The following is a 20,336-nucleotide window of genomic DNA, read 5'->3' on the forward strand; positions in this document are numbered from 1 at the left end:
TTTGTATTTATCAGTCTTGTTTTTATTATTTATGCCTCCAACTACCTTTAGATATAATTCAGTGACTACTCACAAAAATGTCTCAACAAATATATGAAAACTTAACTCTGCTTTGTCTTCCAGTTTGTAGTGTTTCTTTAAATATGTATGTCGTAATATTGGTGTATTAAAATTCTCATTCTCTTTTCCTTTAATAGCTGACTTCGTCCCAGACCCCAGCTCTATCTCCCCCACACCACTCCACCCCGAAAAAAAAAATCTTGGCATTAGACAGAGACTCAAATGCACGAAGTCTTGAGTCAGTCTAAGTGGCAAATTCTCTTCGTTGAACTTTGCAAGTGGGAGTGGCTCATTTACACCTGTGGTCTTTTGTGCCAGGCTCTGTCCACCTGAGTCCCATGGCATTCGCTTTTTAAAAAACATTATCCACGGTTCTGTGGAATTTTCTCATTTCATGAGCAATAGAAGTCTGACTCCTAATTTGTCATCTTACAAGAAAAACCCAGCTCTCAATTTCCTGGCTCCAGCAAAATCTGTGCTCTGTAGGAGACTTACTTTAGCTTGTGGTGATTCTCTAGAATTGGCTTATTAATCAAGGGTGTCTTGCATTGGGGAAGAGAGCTGTGCTTGCCCACATACTTTAGGACTCACTGGGATGCCTGTTTACCAGTCCATCTGCAAAGAGCCCTTAATGACCTCGAAATTTCATCAGAACTACAAAAGTCACTTTCCCTGCTTGCATTCCTCAGTTCTGGCTCTGCCTCCTGGAGCTGAGCATGTGGCAGGGCTGCTCACAGCTGGGCTGATTCTTCCTGCAGCGTTAGCTTGCTCTGTGATGGGCCAGTGCAAATTGAATTAATAGCCTAGGAGTTTCCTCTGGCCTGCCACATCGGCAGATTCACACCTGGTTTCTCACTGCTTTCTTTCCAAATTCAGGCCAAGCCAAAGGCACACAAAAACAAGGGAGTAGGAGTTAGAATTTATCTGGCTGGTCTGTACCATGCAGAATATCTGTTCGAATTAAGCACCACCCTGAAATCCACACAGACCACTGACAACTACCAACAAGCTGAAATCAACCGGAGAACTCTCAACTCTCCTTCTTACTTCCCAAATAACTAGTTGAAAAGTAAAAAGTTAATCAGATCATTAGAATAACAACAAGAGTCTACAAAGGACTCAGAAACTAACAAAGCTTTGTCACAGTAAGGCTGGTTGGGCAGATATTATTGTTGTTTAAAATGAGGAAATTGAGCTTCCAAAAGATTAAATGACTTGCTCTAGACTAAATATGGCAGGGCTGGGACCGCAAACTCAATTTTTTGAACCTTAAATGATATCCAGTGCCTCTTCCATATTTGGTAATATGGAAGCAAAACCAAAAAACCATGCAAAAAAAAAAACCCAACTCAACATCAAAACAACAATAACAACCAAACAACAAATGCTACAAGTGGAAAAAAAAGAAATACATGTGTTTGTTTCATCTCCCTTCCCCGGAATTCATGAAACTAGTTTGTGTATGTAGATATCCATACACAACTGTATTGTTTAGAAAAGTCTAAACAGTTTTCTGGGACTTAAGTACATACTGTGTTATGCCAAAGTTCAGGATCCTTTTGATTTTTGTTTAAAATTTGAAAGTCATTGGCAAACCCTTGAAAATCTTTACTCAAATAGTTGACAAGTATTATTCCTAAAAATGAACAATGGCCCAGCAAGAATCCTGATCAGTTTAAAATTTATTTTTGTTTTCTTGGAGAATTTGTGATATGAGGGATGGTTACCATATTGCGGGGGCAGATGGGTTAATGTGCAGTTTTTCAGTCTCAAGTCTAACTTTGGACCCACATTTTTCAGCTTATCTCTTCAGAGGTAGGGGATATGTAGCTCATCTTCCCCCAGGCTTTGCTGTTTCGGTGGCTCAAGGTGTTTCCCCACTGATGGGCCTATCAGCATTTGTGTTCTTAGTGGGAGAGAGGTTTATGTGTCAGTACAATTGTATAAGCAACCATAACTTGATGGAAGAGTTTTTAACCTTAAAAGTGAAAATGAACCTTCTGACATATGGTTATCATTAGACCTCTGGGTGAATGAAAACTCTCCATCTTCCTGTTCACAAAGAAACAGAGCTTTGCCATGTTTGAAAAATAAGACCACCACAAATAAACATGCAGCATTGAAAGCCCAAAGCCTTCAAAGACACTTACCTTGGCACCTTCTTCCACTGGAGGACAAGGAAAACCCTTCTGGACACAGACATTTGAAGCTGCCTTCAGTGTTACTGCATGTGCCCAGGGCACAAATTTCTGGCTCTTCAACACACTCATCAATATCTAAAAGAATCACATGAGTCAAACAAAGTCAAAACACGATGGAGACATCATCATGTACCAAACACACAATGTGGACACACAAAGGGCAACTGAGTTTCCAAACTCTTACAATAATAAAGGTATTTTTCTGTACCATAACACTGTGGACTGGACTTCTAGGTTGTCATGACTTCAAAAGAATTAGTTTTGACAGTTATTGATATAAAAATGGAATGTGCAACTGCCTTCTAAGGGGTGCAGTGACAAACGTCTCTTACCCAGACTGAGTTGCTTGGCCAACTAGAAAAGTCAGAGTAATTTCATAGTACCCTAAGCCAGGAAAGAAGCATGAAATTCTAGAGTCACACTGCACCATTGTTCAGGAAGCAGAAATGCTGAGACTTTAAGCACATTGCTAGTGAGTCACTCAATGTGAGATCTAGGCCTTTGATCCAAATTTACTCCCCTCCAACCATCCACAGAACTTTTCCCAATACCCTATGCTATAGCCCTAAAACTGTGAATTTTACAAGAACACTAAGACTCATGAAAATAAGTATAATCCTATGAAGTGCAAACTAACGATATCATAGAAGATGACGCTCCTGATTTGTGGGTTAATCTTTCTAAAGACACAAAAATACCTTTCTTGTACAGGCTTTTTCTTTCATCATATAGATAATAGGAAACTGTACACTTAGAATTGTGGCATGTTTTCTTTAGTATATTATACATCTTAGCTCCTGTACAGAGGTAGTTAAGAGTAGCCAATAAGAAGTTTGAATGGCTTGAGTAACCATATATCCTAGTTTGCCTGGGGGAGCCCCAGCTCATGCCAGTTGGCCTGACTTTATTGTTAATAGTGCCCTTTTCTACTTTCAAAATTGGCTTGGGTTGGTCAATAAAACATATGATTACCTATGGAAAAATATGCCCACTCTATTCCAACAAACTCACTTATCTTTCCTCCTGACTTTCAGCAGGAATTTTTAGTGAACAAAGTGGTAAGTCTTAATTCTGAGCCATGCTACTTTTATGAGAATACTTTTTTATTTTTTCAACAAAACACAAAATATCCTTGTATCCTGGGCTCTTTATTTTTATATTTGTGCAAAGGTTTCTACTCACACCAAAATGTACTTGCATTATACAACTTTATTCTCAAGAGGCCCAACTAAGGAAAAGTTGAGAAATTAACCTTATTATCTTGACTTAATATTGTAAATACCACACAATAAATATTCTACAAATGTGCAATGCCAAGTGATTCTCTTTCTGTGCAACGCAAAATCAGCTTCTCCATCATGCCATGTTATTGGGTTGCATTTATACCTGTTTTATGTTCCCTGTGGTTTATTAATGAATCTGATCTACTATTGCCAATTGAATTACTCCATTCTGACACTCCTTCCACCCCTATATCCAACCTTTTCTTAATATAAAAGTTAACTTTTGTGAAAATGCTCAAATGTTTTCAGTTGTTTTTAATTATTACTATGACTATTTCTATTATGGTAGAAATTAGCCTGTACATGCCAACTTATTAGGATAGGGCCAAATATTGTAGAATGGGCACATTCATTGACTGTGCAGTTATTTTTCTTTCTATATATATTAATTCTGTTCAATTTAGCGAACTTATGTATTGATAATAAAGCCAATTTTTAATAAAAGTAAAATAACATGCTTAAAAAATTTGCATCTAGACAATTTCAATAAGGTGTTTCCATTTTAAATATCACCACTTGATTGTTACTTAAATTGGATATATAATAAAATTTCTAATTGACGATATTAAAAGTAGAGAAAATTCTCATTGTGGATTAGATGCAGACCTGTTTAAAGTCAGGGGTGTGAACTAGGTGACTTCTTGAAAATCCTTTCAACCCTACTTATTTATGAAATTCTAGCAATTAACGTCCTTCACTTAATGATATGACATATTTGTTGAGGTTAAAGGAAGGCCCTTGGGAGGCTGAGGAAGGAGGATCATTTGAGGCCAGGAGTTTGAGACTAGCCTGGCAACATAGGGAGGCCGCATCTCTACAAAGAATTAAAAAATCAGCCAGGCATGGTGGCACATGCCTGTAGTCCCAGCTACTCCAGAAGCTGAGACAGGATGATCACTTGAGCCCAGGAGTTCAAGCTTACAGTGAGCTATACTCGTGCCACTGTACTCCAACCTGGTGACAGAGTAAGACCCTGTCTCCATTAAAAACAAACAAACAAAATGGAATGTAATACTGTAAAATTTGCTGAGAATTTATTTGAAATAACACATTTCCACTGCTCTATAGGTAAAAACAAAATAGACAAACGATATAACCACATTCATCCAACCTTGAATGTGGTCATTTAAAGTTTTTAAATGGAGTCAGGAGCTATTTTTAGCTGCAAAGAATCGCCACTTAAAAAATGTAGTTCAGAAATACTGGGAGTAGGACACAGCATTCCTAACAAATGTATGAAAGCACAGTGGAAAAGAGTCAGGATCATATGATCAGTCATATGCACAGAACAAAATAACTTCATTAGAGATTAGCATGATAATTAGTGCTTCTTGTCTTGCCAAAAGGATGAGACCATGTCATACCTATGCCCTTGCATTTGTTTCTTATAAAGTATTCCAAAATGAAGACGTCATTACAAAAATTCTCATTCTGCTAAGTCCAGTGGACACCCGACACTCCTCATTTGCTACAACTGATAGCTTTCCTACCTTCACACTTCTCATTTTGAAGACTGTATCCAGGTGGGCAAATGCATCTGTAGGACCCATCCAAGTTTTGACAGGTACCTGGTGCACATTTTCTGGGTTCTAGAAGACATTCATTGATATCTGCAAAGAAAAGGGAAAAATAAGGAAGAGGTTCCCACCGGCATGACTTCCATCAAACAATTAAAATTCAAAAAAACTAGAATGAATCAAAGAAATACATACAGCAAATTAAAGTTCATAAAATTCCACCATGGAGAAAAATAAGCAATAATAAAAATAAGCTTTATCAGCTTTCAAAAATGTATAGTATAACAACCATATTTTATTTTACCTGCATCAAATTAAATGTTTCCAGAAAATTGTAGCATGTGAAAAGTCAGTGAGTATATAAAGATTTTAAGGATACTCAAAAGATATGAGAGCTTACTACAAAAGTATTTTAAAGAAAAAAATTTAAGAAGGGAAATCACAATTGCTTACAGAGCAATTTAGCAATTTCACTGTTTAATAGTTTGAGTATTCTCGGTGAGTACAATAGCTTAATTTTTAAAATAAGGGAAAAAGTGATTATATATATACATATATATGTATATACATATATACACATATATATGTATATACATATATACACATATATACGTATATACATATATACACATATATACGTATATACATATATACACATATATACATATATATACATATATACATATATACATATATATACATATATACATATATACATATATATACATATATGTATATACATATATACATATATATGTATATATACTTAAATAAAAACAAGCCTTTATAGGGAGGATTAATATAATTCTACTCTGACTTTTCCTCCAGGTTTCCAGAAAGAAGCATTAGAATAGAGACTGCATGATTCCTTGAGTGGTCTCTGGAAGCATTCTTTCCAGGTCTTTCTAAGTCCTGTACTTACCCACACAGGTCCTCCCATCTGGAGCCACCTCATAGCCTTCATTGCACTGGCACTGGAAAGACCCCACTGTATTAATGCATTGGCCATTTCTGCAAAGATTCCCATTTCCACTTGCACATTCATCAACATCTGCAGAAAAATCCCCAACAATCCTTTAATATATTCCAAAGATGTCATAATCCCAGCAATAATCAAAACTTCTAAAAGAAAAAGTACTTTTTCTGAATTTTAGTGGCCTTTGCTGGCTTAGCCAAACAAGAAATGCCAATGAAGATCTAGTTTGCAACAACAGAACTGGCTTTAAGCACCTATACACATTTAACAATAAGATTACATTATTATATTAGAGACTGACAATTTACATTCAAATTTCCTATCAGTTCTTCCTTGATTTTCCTTTAGATTTTATTTTTAAATTTTAGATTTAAAAATTTTTTGATTTAAAAAATAAAATCCTAATACACAATTCAGCTAAGGGCATTCTTTTGTATTCTTGCAATTAGATTTAAATTAGCCTATAGCACAATAAAATTTAAAGAATTTGGCTTATTACTCTTGCCTAGTATGTTTTAGAAGGGAGATTCTGTAGATTCAATGATTTATTTAAGAGAGGCTACATGAAACATCTAGACCAGAAGGTTCATAGTCCTGAATCATATAATTTCTATACAAAGAATCACTTTTGTATATTTAAAAATTTTTTGGCTTAATCTAATTCCATTTATTTTGAAATTTATTTAATTTACAGCAAAGTAGACATAAAAATTATAGCTGCTAATAAGCATTTTAATAAAAGTAATGGATATAGTTACAGTGGTTCCCCCTTATCTATGGTTTTGCTTTCTGGGGGTTCAGTTATCCAAGGTCAGCTGCCACCCAAAAATAGGTGAGTATAGTGCAATAAAATATTTTGAGAGAGAGAAAGAGAGAGAGAGAGACAGTGCACAAGAAAGTACAGTCATATAACTTTTATTACAGTATATTGTTATAATTGTTCTATTTTCTTATTAGTTATTGATGTTAATCTATTACCATGCCTAATTTATAAATTAAACTTTAGTCTAGGTATGTATGTGTAGGAAAAAACATGGTATATAGAGGGTTCAGTACTATCTGTGGTTTCAGGCATCTGCTGGGGGTCTCAGAATGTATCCCTCACGGATAAGGGGAGACTTCTGTAATATATTTCATGTTGAGCACATTGTATTTGACAAGTCCCATAACCAATTGTTATGCATAAGATAGCATACATTTTTAAAAGACAGCTGGAACACTAGAGATGATGCTAATTACAAAGAACACATATAAAACTGACTTCCTTTGCTGATGCACAATTTTGCACACGCACCTATACAGTCATTGTTGTGAGAAAGGATGAAACCATGATTGCAGCGGCAGTTGAAGGAACCAATTGTGTTCCGGCAAGTTCCATTCCCACAGGCATCTCTTTCACATTCATTTATGTCTAGTAGGAAGAAAGGCCATAAAGAAACATAATTATAAGTAGAAAAAGTAGTTACACGGTTACAGTGGCTAAAGAGCATTTTAGGGTTCACCAGGCCTCATCCATAGGCTGAGAACTTCTTGATGTTGGTATCAGCTCCAGCAGCAGTCATCCCTGCAAGACACCAGGCAGCGGCAAAGCTCTAAACCTTGGGAATAAATGGTTTCCTTGGCTGGCCAGTGAAAGGAGGCAAGCTAAGGACATGAGACCTGAACAAGAATTATTTTATTCTATTTACTTCTAGAATTCTCCACCCTTGCCACTTTTCTCAAATATTTTCACTTGAAAATGGAAAAAAACTCTGTGTGCATCTGGGTCTTGAGGTGTTGCCACCTTTGGCAAACTTCAACCTTCAAGATTCTCACTCCAATTTACCAAAAAGCAGTGACTCACCTGGCATTACCCCACAATCAGCAACAAAATAACTCAGCTTTCTAGCTCACCTGTCATTTCAGACAACTTTTCCTTTTTCCCTACACCCGTAAAAACATAGAACAACTTCCACCAATGATGACTTCTCTCACTTTTCTAAACTACCCCAAAGAGATGGCACTTAATTTGTTCTTTTCATACATGCTTGCATTCTTATTCGCCTTTTGATTGGTCTGTACTTTTCTCTGATGATTTTGTAAAGCTACTCTGACATCTTATACGTCTTTGCATCTCATCACAGCAGCTAGCATATTTCTTATAAAGAGTAGATGTACATTATATTAAGGAGGAAGTAATAAAAAAATTTAATGAAAGAAAGTTGTTACTGCTGGTTTGAAAGAATGAGGCACCAAGAAGAGGGACAAAGATGAAACGAGAGAGAGAGAGTGGAAGGTAACAACGGAGAATAGCAAAATGTAATGATTAGAGCTAGGATTCCCTTTCTTTTCACATTTTGGACATGAAGATAAATGATCTGTGATTCCTGAATTAGGAAGCTATTGCTAACCCAAAGGGACTCTAATGTGTGTCTGTGGTTGAAGACTACACCCAGATGAGTCATTGCTAGTAATCAAGAATTTCTGCCTTGATTCATTTTTAGCCAAACTGGTGAAGTTCTTTGGTTGGGAAGGTTCTATGTTAGGGGGCTCCAGAAAATTCAGATGAGACATGTAGAAAGAAAGTTGGGCAGGGTCATCATAGCTTTTACACAGGTTAGCTGCCCAGTGATGAGTAGGGCTGTCAGTGCTCTTGTCATTACTCTGGAGAAGATACAACTTTATGAGAAATGTTCCCAAATTGATGAACCCAGTCATAGCCAAAGTCAAGGACTTAAACATTACTATATTAATTGTTCTTTCAGCTGTGAATCTGATTTATGTTCTTAATGTCCCAAAATGACTTAATGGTATTGCTTTAAAGTAGAAAAATAAAGGAAGGAAAAGAAGAAAATGATTCATTACACACTGAAGTTTATTCTAAATCAGCATCCTGATAATAGAGAAATCAGGAAAGAGATTTAAAATCCTGAGCTCTTTTTCCTCTAGAAAAATGATTAAGTTTTCTTTGCCTTTGTAGGATTTATAAATTTGCCTTTGAGAATCTGGTACACACTATAAACCCTTCTCAAAAAAATGGTCATCTCGCACTCAAAAACTCAAAAGAAAATCCACATCAATATTACATATGAATAATAGCCTATTAACATTAATATTTTTGTATTAATATCTTTTTCAATTTACCCCTTAGTCAATTTTTTCTAAACTGACAGCCAAATGAATAACAAGGAAGAGGTTTATCATGTTCAGATTGCCAAAGATTAAATAGGATATCACTGCTGCATATCTGTCTGTGTTTTTATTTTGTATATAGCAAAAATACTACTAAAAGACTTAGTATTAAATTTTATCCATATTTAGAATCAAATGAAGCTTTCAAAAGCATATGAAAAAAAAGAATAATAATTGCATACTTACCCAAGCACATGGTTTGGTCATCATTTGTTTTAAAACCAGTGTGGCAAAGGCAATAAAAGCTTCCAACTGTGTCAATGCACTGCCCATGACTGCATATATTGGGAATTTCTTGACATTCATTACGATCTGTAAATAAAAAGCATCTTAAGTGAGAATTTAGAAGACAAAATATAATTGAATAACTTACTTCTAGCTATCGTTCTCAGGAGTAATCCTAGCTCTAAACTAAGTAAGTGAAACAGATATATTTATTTTTGCATCAAAATGGATTAAAACTTACTCTCATTTACCAGGCATAGTCAGAGTATGTTAACAATACTTGACACAATAAAAAATAAGGGTAAGTAATCAAAAAATATTCTGAAAGATGAGAAAACTTAGAAGTAAAATGGGGGGAAAAATTCAAGCTGGGAGGATTTTCTGTTTGATTATCGGCCTACGCAGCACCACAGACTGTGGAATTAATTGAAGTATTTTGTCTAGTTAAGATTTGGTGCCTTAAGTCATGGATAGTTCATGGCTTCCTTTGGAAATTTATATCAAAGTCAAATCCTATGACTAAGATTAAGTTTTTCTTGATGGACAACCTACATGGCTGCTTGTTCAAGTTGCATCTCTTTGTTTTGTCTTATGCCTGTAACTTTTTGTTCCATCTTCACCAAGTATTCACGTCTACACAGGGCTCCTTTTAGCATGTGACAACCTGAACACTGTCTCTTTCTTTTTACTCTCATCCATTCAAAAGGAAGCCCTCTCATCTTGCTTCTGCCAGTCTTTAAGTTCTAAATTATATTTATCATCAACTGAATCTTTGTTGCTTTCCTGAAATCTGATTATCTGAGGGGCAGAATTTCATGCATGAATTCACATATGACATAATTATATGCCAACTTACGTCTCTAATTTTTTAAAGCTGTATGTTTAGAGTAAATGTACTTTGAAGAGCACTGTGCCATTCTGATTTTCCTACTGTCACAGAAGAAAGCAAATGGAGTGTCATCTTTGCTGCAGATGCTGTAGGGCAGATGGCATTTCGCTCTTAGTTAAATAATCCAGACTTGCCGTTTGCCTGCAATGTCTACTCAGAACACAGTAATCATGAATGGACACTTTTTGCTGCACACAGCAACCCTCCCTGTGCCAGAATCGTGGATATCTCCTCCATTTCATGTGTCCGGGATGCCACTGTTATGGTTATCTCCTATTTAGTAGATGAATCATCATACCATTTAGAAGTTCCAAGTGAAGTGGAGTATATCATTATGAGGGGAAATTGAAATAGAGCAGCTTAGGAACTACTACTAGCCTATGCAGAAATGCTATTTAACAAATTATGATTATTCCCTTTTGAGAAAATGAATTTAAAGTGAGCCAACTGCTTCCCAGTATAGGCAGAGGAGACTGATTTCCGATCTTGAGGAAGGGTGTCTCATGTCCTACCATAGTTGGCCCAAAACTTTGGCACCTTCAGGTAGGACTGGACCTAGAGGTATGCAGGGGACGAGGTCTGTCTCATATCTGAGTTCCACAAGGAAATGGAGAGCCTTAAGGATCTTATTAGAAAGGGATCCCCAATTAGGAATTTCCTTTCAACTACTGCCCTATTTCATGATGGTTTAAATAAATGAAAAATGAAACATGGGGAGTACTTTGGAGTTCTACTGGTAAAACTAGAGCAGAAATCTAGGTTTCCACAAGCACCAGAATTTGAACTCTTAGATGATCATATTTGAGGTTGGGATAGGAGGTCTGAACAGGCTACTGTGGAAAGAAACCCAAACAGTCAACAGAGAAAGAGAGGAAACCACAAGGAAGTAGCTGGGAAGAAACTGTTCCTTGTCTTTTGCGGGGCAAGACATTTCAGAAGGGGGTTGCATTTGCTCTAACTATCCAGCTTCTGCTGTCAGACTAGCATCCTGAGCTCAGATATCTAATTGTTCTCTCAGCTCTCTCAGCAATAATGTGGGTGCTATGGCCAGGTGTGATTTGGGATTTGAAATAATGTGCTTATGAATTCAAATAAAGATCTCATGATGGAGAAAAAGTTTTAGTTATTTTCATTTTAAACAGATGCACAAAGGAGTACTTTGCAGCATGCCTGAAAAAAAATGCCAAGTATAGAATAGCATTTAAAGATATTTTAAAAGTAAGACATAAATAAAGACATTTCTAGAATGAAGTCTTCAACCCAACAGGCTGAATGGTTACAAAACTCAATTCCCTTTCTTCTGAGGATTTCAATGAACAAAGGAAATCAAGCTTTTGGCTGCAAATGATGCTCACTCACAACACTTATAGCTGGGTGCATTTTATGTATGATAGTCTCCTACAAGAAAACAGCAAATGGCTTAAGCTCCAGCAGGCTATGGCTGAATGTCTTATCTTGATCTATAAATAGCTCTGTCCCACTTCTTACCTGAGTGTGAAATGGTATGAAATGACTCATTCTATATTATCAGCAATTCTTTATTTTGACTGGAATTATTTCATCCAGTTCTAAATAAATATAAATTATGAGCAAAATGCAGGGAAGTGGTATCAATGCCAAGTTTCTCTAGGGTATTGTGGTTCATATCAGAGACGTCCCTGCTTTTCCTGTCCTGTATTTTTAATACATGGATAGCAACAGCTCTGTTGACAAAATGCTAAATACTTACACATTTTCCTTTAAACTCAACAAAACAAGTCTTGATTCTCAATGCGATTTTTTGTTTGGCAATTACACCCTCTTCCCACCAAGGTCTCATAAAACAATGAAAAATACCCTAAAGAGAACAGTGCACTTCCTACCACTTAATCACTGGTAGGCAAGGAAATCCAAGGAAAATCTGATCACGTTCCCCTGTGTTGTTTCATTCACAAATGCATAAAATATCCAGGAAACCCCCCGTGAAATGAACCGTGAGCAAAATAACACATTCTTCCTGACTAATATACAATGATTTGCTTTGCTAAATATACAGTGATTTTTGCTAAATATACAGATTCAGAATTATTTAAAAACTTACAAGAAAATCATTCTGAGATATTATTTTGCTTCTGGGCTGAAACAGCAGTCTTTTAAATTTTCACACCACTGGCTACAAGATACTGAATAACTTCACCGTACACTGAAGTTGATAACATGCCAACGTGCTTCCTATTTCTATCACATCCCTGACAAAAGTGAACACCAAAAAAATCTAATCTCTAGGGGTCATGGGAATAAATAGCTAATAAAGGCTGTTGATGTTTGCTGCCTTCAGTGAGTGACCCTTTCCCTGTAAGATGACTGGGAAGAAAAGCGATGGCTTTGTTTGTTCTGTTTCTGCAGATTAATCTGACCCAGCTCAGGAGAGCTTCATTGTCTAGATTTGGGGTATGCAGCCAAGATGGTGAAAACCTCACCTTTCTGAGAGGGATTCTGTAGAAGGAAAAAAATCATTTGGTCCTAAATGTTGCTTAGGGGAGTATGTGTATGCATAATTGTGTGTGTGTGTAATGTGTGGGGGTGAGTGTTTGCAGGCAGGGCAGCAGACAGGCAAATACGAAATCTATGTATGCGAATGATTTACTTCTTGTTTTGAAAATATCTCATCCAGAAAGAGGATTAAAAAGCTAAGTGTTTAGATATTTTGACAATATCCCTTTTTCCAATTTCGTTTAATATTAGAGTTCATCGATCTAAATCTTAACTCATATATTCTTCAGCTTAACTATCTGAAAATAAATCCAGATATCTGAAGCTTCACGAAGACAAACTCTTGGGTAGGCATGTCCAGCCTGTGGGGCACTACATACCATTGCACTGTCCTGTGGAGGTGAAGCGGTAGCCGGGCTTACAGTCACAGCGGTAGCTGCCTGCAGTGTTGATGCATTCGGCGTTGCGCTGGCACACTGGGCCGTTCTGACACTCATCAATATCTGCGAGCAGAAGAGAAGTGAATTTGAAGGAGAACAGAATCTGGTGTCCAGTCAACAAAGCCTCTCACATGAAAACAAATTTATATTTTATTTTGATCTGTTCTATTGAAAAGACAACATAGATGTGTACAGCAGCTTTATTTATTGCCAGAATTTGGAAGCAACCAAGATGTCCTTCGATAGGTGAATTAACAAATAAACTGTGGTACATTCAGACAATGGAATGTTACTTAGCACTAAAAAGAAATGAGCTATCAAGCCATGAAAAGACATGGAAGAAAATTAAATATGGCCAGGTGCGGTTGCTCACATCTGTAATCCTAGCACTTTGGGAAGCTAAGGCGGGTGGATCACCTGAGGTCAGGAGTTTGAGACCAGCCTGACCAACATGGTGAAACCCCGTCTCTACTAAAAATACAAAGTTAGCTGGGCATGGTGGCGGGCACCTGCAATCCCAGCTACTTGGGAAGCTGGGGCAGGAGAACCGTTTGAGCCTGGGAGATGGAGGTAGCAGCGAGCCAAGATCATGCCATTGCATTCCAGCCTGGGCAACAAGTGCAAAACTCCAAGTCCAAAACAAACAAACAAACAAAAAAGAAAACAAAAAAAACACACACAAAAAAAAGGAAAAAAAAAGGAAAAAGAAAAAGAAGAAAAAAGAAAATTAAATGTATATTACTAAGCGAATCAGAAGCCAATCTGGAAAGGCGACATAATGTATGATTCCAACCATATAACATTCTGGAAAAGGCAAAACTCTGGAGACAGTAAAAAATCAGTGGTTGCCAGGGGTTAGGGGAGATTAGGGGATACACAGGCAAAGCACAGAGAATTTTTAGGGCAATGAAATTATCCTATGAATAGTTATGGAATGGTGGATACATGTCATTATAAATTTTTCCAAACCCATAGAATGTACAACACCAAGAGCGAGCTCTAATGTAAATCATCAGAGTGGACTCTGAGTGATAATGATGTCAACGGAGATTCAATTGTAACAAATGCACCACTCTGATGGAGGATGCTGATGATGGGGGAGGCTGTGCATGTGTAGGGGTAGGGAATATATGATAAATCTTTGTGCCTTCTTCTCAATATTGCTGTGGACCTAAAACTGCACTAGAAAATAAAGTCTATTAAAAAAAAAAGAAAGAAAGAAAGGAAGACTGAAAGTCCATTATCTAAACTTTCCCACTTCAGTAATATTTATAAATGCAAGGCTTGATTTATGACCACATATGGACTCTAATGATGCTCACATCTAAAAAAAAGTCATGAAACTTGGCTGCTAGGGCCAGCACTTGACATGGGTATAGATTAATATCCTAGGAAGCCTTGTATTTACTCAAAGATCTGGATTTTATGATTCAATAAGGTTGCTATTGTCTGAAAGGCTGCAAGAGCAGAATGTCTCAAATCTTAAAGTCCACATGAATCACTTGGGATCTTGCTAAAATGCAGATTCTGACTTGGCATGTCTGGAAAATGGCCTGAGAGTCTGAATTTCTAATAAGTTCCCAGCTGATGCAGGTGCTCCTGGTCTGTAGAGAGTGCTTTGAGGTACAGGGCTGTAAAGACACCTGCTCAAATTACTACCACAAGGCAATCAAATCAAGAAAACCTAACATGGGAGTTATCATAAAACTACTGAAAACAAACCAACTCTCATTAAAACAGAAAAGATTTTGGATAATGGATATTGTGTGTTCCAGAGTTTTGACTTTGCTTAGGGGGTTGTCTGTCTACAAAACAAAACAAAACAACAACAACAAACAACAACAAAAAAACAGATACTAATATAGTTCAAACTCATGGCATCACAAAAGTTACTACATGTCCATGCTATATCATGGGGCAAAATACATGTTTCCCTCTTCCCTGCTCCAGTGGAACAATCTAATTTACAGACTAAGTCCAATAAAGGGGATGGCCTATAACACAGGTGAGGGTTGGCCCTTAGTACCAGTTCTGGGCTTTTACACAGAAGTTGGCTCGACCAAAGAAGTTCCTACAAGGGGGTGGCAAATACATCAGCCAATGCCTCTTGGGTGTGATTCTGTGGTGGAAAACCCTCAGGACTGTCAGTCAGTCAGTGGGGGTTCCTGTCTAAGGCGGGTGGATTGTGCCTCTCTGGGCAACAGACACAGGAGCAGGAGTGTGTCTGCCTTGGGTTACAAGGGACCCAGCACCACCTCACTCACCAGGTCTGCCCTGCTTTGTATTCAGGATGTATAGAAACACAGGGGGCAGATTGCACCACTGGAGAAACTGAGTAGTGTCACAGAGAAGCACTTCTATGATGTGGCATCTGATAATGTGGCTACTTGGCAAGAGCAGAGGCGTGGAAGCTCCCTAAATCACCTCTACAATCCATTCCAATTTCAGCATTGCTGAGGCATGTATGCACTCAACCTTCATTTTCCTATTCTAAGAGCTAAGAGTATGCTAGGAAGCAGCTGACCCTGGATTAAACATTCACCCTGAAGACAGATATTCTGTGAAATGGAAATCAGAAGTTGGAGCACTTAGTTATCTCAATATCCACAGAATGCTACCCTGACAGAAAAATGCCTTGCATTGGTACAGTTGCATGTGTTTAATCTCATGGATCTAGCAAGGTCTAAGTTGACTTGGTGGTCATGGGTGGTCTTGTCTATGGGTTCTGGCCAAGGCCTGCAGCTTCAGCAAATATAAGTGGTTAAAAGGTACCTGGGTACAGTCATCATCAAAGCCATCTCTGAGGGGAAGGGTGGGGAGGAAAATGCCACAGGCAGGTGGCAGGCATGCTGAGCATGTTTGAGAGGGGGAAAAGTGCGGCTGTGAGGGAGGCAGCCAACTCTAGCACTGTAAGATCATCTGCCGTGGGTTCCCTCTCCCACATCCATGCTTCCTCTCCAGGTACCTGATCCTTGATGGCTTCCCAGAGCCCAGGGATTTGGGCCAAGGTCTGAACTGGCTATCTTCTTAGGAAGGCTCGGAATGGCTATTACCCCATTCCCACTAACTCACACAGCAGGCAGAGTAAGGGACATGTGCCCACTTGGACACAGTAACTGAAAGCCTGGTGACAGGAACTTAACAAGTATGTGGTTAGGACTATAACTTTACTTGTGGTATATAAGTTGTCTTCAGTATAGACAAAAAAGTTTTTTTTTTTAACATTAAAATGTTGACATATGTGCTATAATATGTGCTCTAAGGGGTAATAACCCTTTCTAACATGAATAAAAACTCTGCAAGAGGCCTGAAGTGTAAGTATTAAATAGAAAATTATTCCAACTATCCTGGGCACATGGTATATTTAATAACCAGTAATGTCCCTTTTACTAAAATGTAAGAGAACTATCTTTCCCAGATGCAGGAAAAAATATGAAGTGCTATAAGGAATGCTCCGAATCACAGTACATATACATGGCAACAGGAGGTAATTTGAAAATGAAAAAAGTACATGTGCATGCCAACATTCTTCATATAAAATCAAATTTGCTGTTCTTGCCATTTGGAATTCTCTCATGCATTTGGAATATCTGCATTAACCTTGTTTTCACTTGGGAGTAGCAAAGTCTCTGTCTGGAAGAGAAGTGATTTTGAGAGTGAACTAGGATGACTGTCCACTCATACTGATTTTCCAGCAACATGAAATGAAAGCAATCTATGTGACACACCCAGGAACTCAAAGCTTTTTCATATCAGCTGGGAAGTCTAATATTAACACACTGTGTGTTGGGGGAAAGGGGCTGGGAATGTGCCTCCTGGTTTTTCCACTGAAGTTAGTGAATTTTTTTTTTTTTGCATGAAATTTCATGTTGTTCCACACCATGCCCTTTACTATTTCTAGAGCTTAATGCATTTCTGAAATTTCAATGTTGTGAAATTCGCCAAGTGTGTATCAAGTAGCTCATCAGTTAGCTCTTTTCTGGATATGATAAAGTTATGATGCCACTTACCTTCACAAACCAACAACTTGTCATTATAGAAGAATCCCACTGGACATTCACATCGGAAGCTGCCAACCATGTTGATACACACTCCATTTTCACAGACCCCTGGGATCTCCCGGCACTCATCAATATCTAGAGACAGAGTAGTCATTCATGAGTGACAGGACAGCACATGATCCCTGTGCCGGGTGAGACAAGATGGAAAGTGCGTGCGTGCGTGTGTGTGTGTGTGTGTGTGCGCATGCATGTGTTGGGGTGGTGGTGATGGCAATAGTGACATCAATGAATAGCAAATTGAGATAACTAAACCACTTTCCAGACATGAGTCTAACTGGATTTAAAATATATGTTCTGGGTTTTGCTTCAGAATGTCAATTTTGTACAGGTAGGAGATATCTTTGTATCCTCTGGGCACTGTGGATACACCAGATGAGTAGAATAGAAGGGATGGTCAAGGGTAAACAGCCTCTCCACCCAAGTGTGCCTATATTTAGGGAAAAAGGCAGAGGTGAGCTGGTAAAGAACCACAGAGGAGCACATGGTCATATGGAACTCTGATCTTTCAAATTCCAGTTTAACTCCCCCTTCCTAATTCATGTGGCTTTACAAAAGAGGTAAGTCAGGTGTGGGGATGTCAGCTGGGCTGGGGCTGACAATGAAAACGAGGTCAACACCAAGGAAGAACTGTCGCAGTAGAATGTGTGCTTCCTAAGACTGGGAGTTGGGCTTGGCTCTCCAACACTGTGTTATGGTTCCTTAGCACTCTACATGACAGGTAGTAAGTGCTCAATTCAAATTTGTTCAGTTAAGAGCAAGTGTCTGGCAGTGTGTTGGTGAGCACTAAAACAGGACCAAGAGTGAGAACACGGCCAGGACCCAGGCTGCTAAGGCAGGGCTGGCCAGCTATGGATAGAGACTTTGGACACCTCACCAGCTTGGCCATGTCCCCAGCCTGGAGTGGTCCCATCTCTGTCTTACCCACTCTGAACTCCTGACCACTGAAGTGCCCTCTAGGATAAGAGTAGTAATAGTAGTAATAATGGTAATAGTATTAATAGTGACAGTATCTCATTTGCTGCATGACTGGTACATTTCTCAAGCATTCAACCTGTATTTATTGGCTGAATTATCACAGCCACCCCATGAGATGGTCTCGGTGCTATGACTATTCTAACTAAGAGATGAAGCAAGTGAGGCCAAGCCACAGGATATAACCTGCCCAAGACCAAGCAGCCAATGAAAGGCAGAGTCAGGATTTGACACTGGGACTCAGTTAACAGGCCATCCTGCCTCCCTTATCATATAAGGGAAGATCGTATTATGGTGATTTCCTGCATCACCCTAATACAATCTTCACAGAACTGTCATCAACACTTTTGTTATCCTGGAGGGCCCTTTCATCAGCCCCTTGGCTGGGTTTGATGAAACACCTCAGCTGGGAGGTATGCAAAGCCTTGGTCTACAATCCAAAGTCTTCCAATTCACTAGTTTCTATGACTGTTGTTGAGATACGTTGTTTACTTATTATAGTCAGGAGCCTTTGCAAGGTACATACTTTGCTTGCATACTTGTGAGAAGATGATCACGGACTGAAGTGGAGCCTACAAGAGGTGCTGCAATTTTAGAAGAACCACTCTCTATAACCAATCTGTTTTAAAGGAGAAATTTGATGTCATAGATTTATTTTAGACCCTTTTTAAAAAAGGGCTTGATTTTGTGTGAAGGCAAAATTGACCTATTTAATGAAAAGAAACAGCTTAGAATCTCAAAGGGTTCATTGCTATTTTGAATACACGCAATTATGTCTTTAGATCTTTCACACCTTTGTCATTCATGTCATGAAAATGCCATATAAACTTACATCACAACTGTGTATCATAAGTAAACAAAAAACAAATTCAGATGCCATTCATTCAGTGTGGGTTAGAACACGAAACATCATATTCACATTCGTTTTAAATATAAGTAATATATTATTATCAAGTTTAACAATAATGGGCTGAGTCTAATTTCCAGCCATTGTTAGGTGTAAAATAGCAAAAGGATATATTAAAAATTATATTTTCTTTTCCTGTCAGGATTTTATTTGAACTTCAACTTAGTGAAGTTTATATTTTAAGACAAGATTGATAAACATGCTATAGTTTTAACCCTATATGAATGGACTCCACATGCCAACAATCATAAGATCTTCCAAAAGGAGAGTATAAAGCTTAAATAAAACAAAGTTTTTCAGTCATCTAAATATTTTGTCATGCTGGAATTTGGTAACAATAAGCATATAGCTAAATATCAGATGTCCAGTTTTCAAGAGCTAGAAGCAAACTAAGCCATGAGTCAGGACTGTGTTCTGGTCCCAGCTCTGTTATTAATTAGCTGGGTGGCCTTGGGTGAGTCCCTTCCCCTCTCTGGGCCTCTGTCTCCTCAAATATGAAGCAAGGCATTTGGACTAGATGAAGTCTGAAGCCTTTCCAGCTCTCCTAGTGGACAACGCTAATGTTGTTTCTAGTCTTTGCTTACTGCCAAACTTGGAGGGCAGCCTTGCTGGGGTACATGCCTGGTTGGTCCGTGGAGAACCACTACCATTACAGACCACTTATCTTGTGATCACAGATTCTAGGGAGGTTAAAAGATCTGTTTTGGGAAGGGGAAAAAACAAAGCAGCTAGGGCCAGGTGTTCCATGCCAATGTCATTTAGCAGTTTTTCTTTCCAAACCATGAAGTTTCTTTGGACGTGGACGAGACTGTGGAGCCATATGGATTTGGCACTAAGGGAGCCAGGCTGATTGCTGGACCAGACTCTTGTTTTCTTAAACAAGGTCACTGGAAAGGCTGATGTGGATTTTAGTTTACTTATTATGAATAAGGTGGAATAAAGCAAGTGGTGATGTTTGCTACTAGACACAACTGTGCAGACTTAAGAGGGCATCTAAGGATGCATATAAATCACACCAGGGAAAAACTCAGAGAATGCAATAGCTTTCCATCTACTTTTATGTTATTTGGTTTTAAACCACAAGGGCATTGCCTGCACTGGCTGAGTGCTGTGTAATACTTCTGATTCTTGCACAAGCATCTCTCCCAATGTTGTGTTCTCT

The 20,336-nt window shown here is 38.2% G+C and overlaps 1 protein-coding gene across 1 annotated transcript in view; it reads right to left on the bottom strand.

Annotated features, from left to right (window-relative positions):
• FBN1 (fibrillin 1) overlaps window positions 1-20,336 on the bottom strand; it is a 234,792-nt gene that overhangs the window by 29,462 nt on the left and 184,994 nt on the right. Inside the window, exons 43-49 of the mRNA XM_034938728.3 lie at window positions 17,245-17,370; window positions 13,175-13,297; window positions 9,395-9,520; window positions 7,332-7,448; window positions 5,984-6,112; window positions 5,035-5,154; window positions 2,211-2,336 (exon numbers count right to left, since the gene is read on the bottom strand). Of these exons, the coding sequence (XP_034794619.1) occupies window positions 2,211-2,336; window positions 5,035-5,154; window positions 5,984-6,112; window positions 7,332-7,448; window positions 9,395-9,520; window positions 13,175-13,297; window positions 17,245-17,370 (867 nt within the window). The remainder of the gene's footprint in view (window positions 1-2,210; window positions 2,337-5,034; window positions 5,155-5,983; window positions 6,113-7,331; window positions 7,449-9,394; window positions 9,521-13,174; window positions 13,298-17,244; window positions 17,371-20,336) is intronic.

This window comes from Pan paniscus, chromosome 16, assembly GCF_029289425.2.
Source record: "Pan paniscus chromosome 16, NHGRI_mPanPan1-v2.0_pri, whole genome shotgun sequence".
In the NCBI taxonomy this organism is placed as follows: Eukaryota; Metazoa; Chordata; class Mammalia; order Primates; family Hominidae; genus Pan; species Pan paniscus.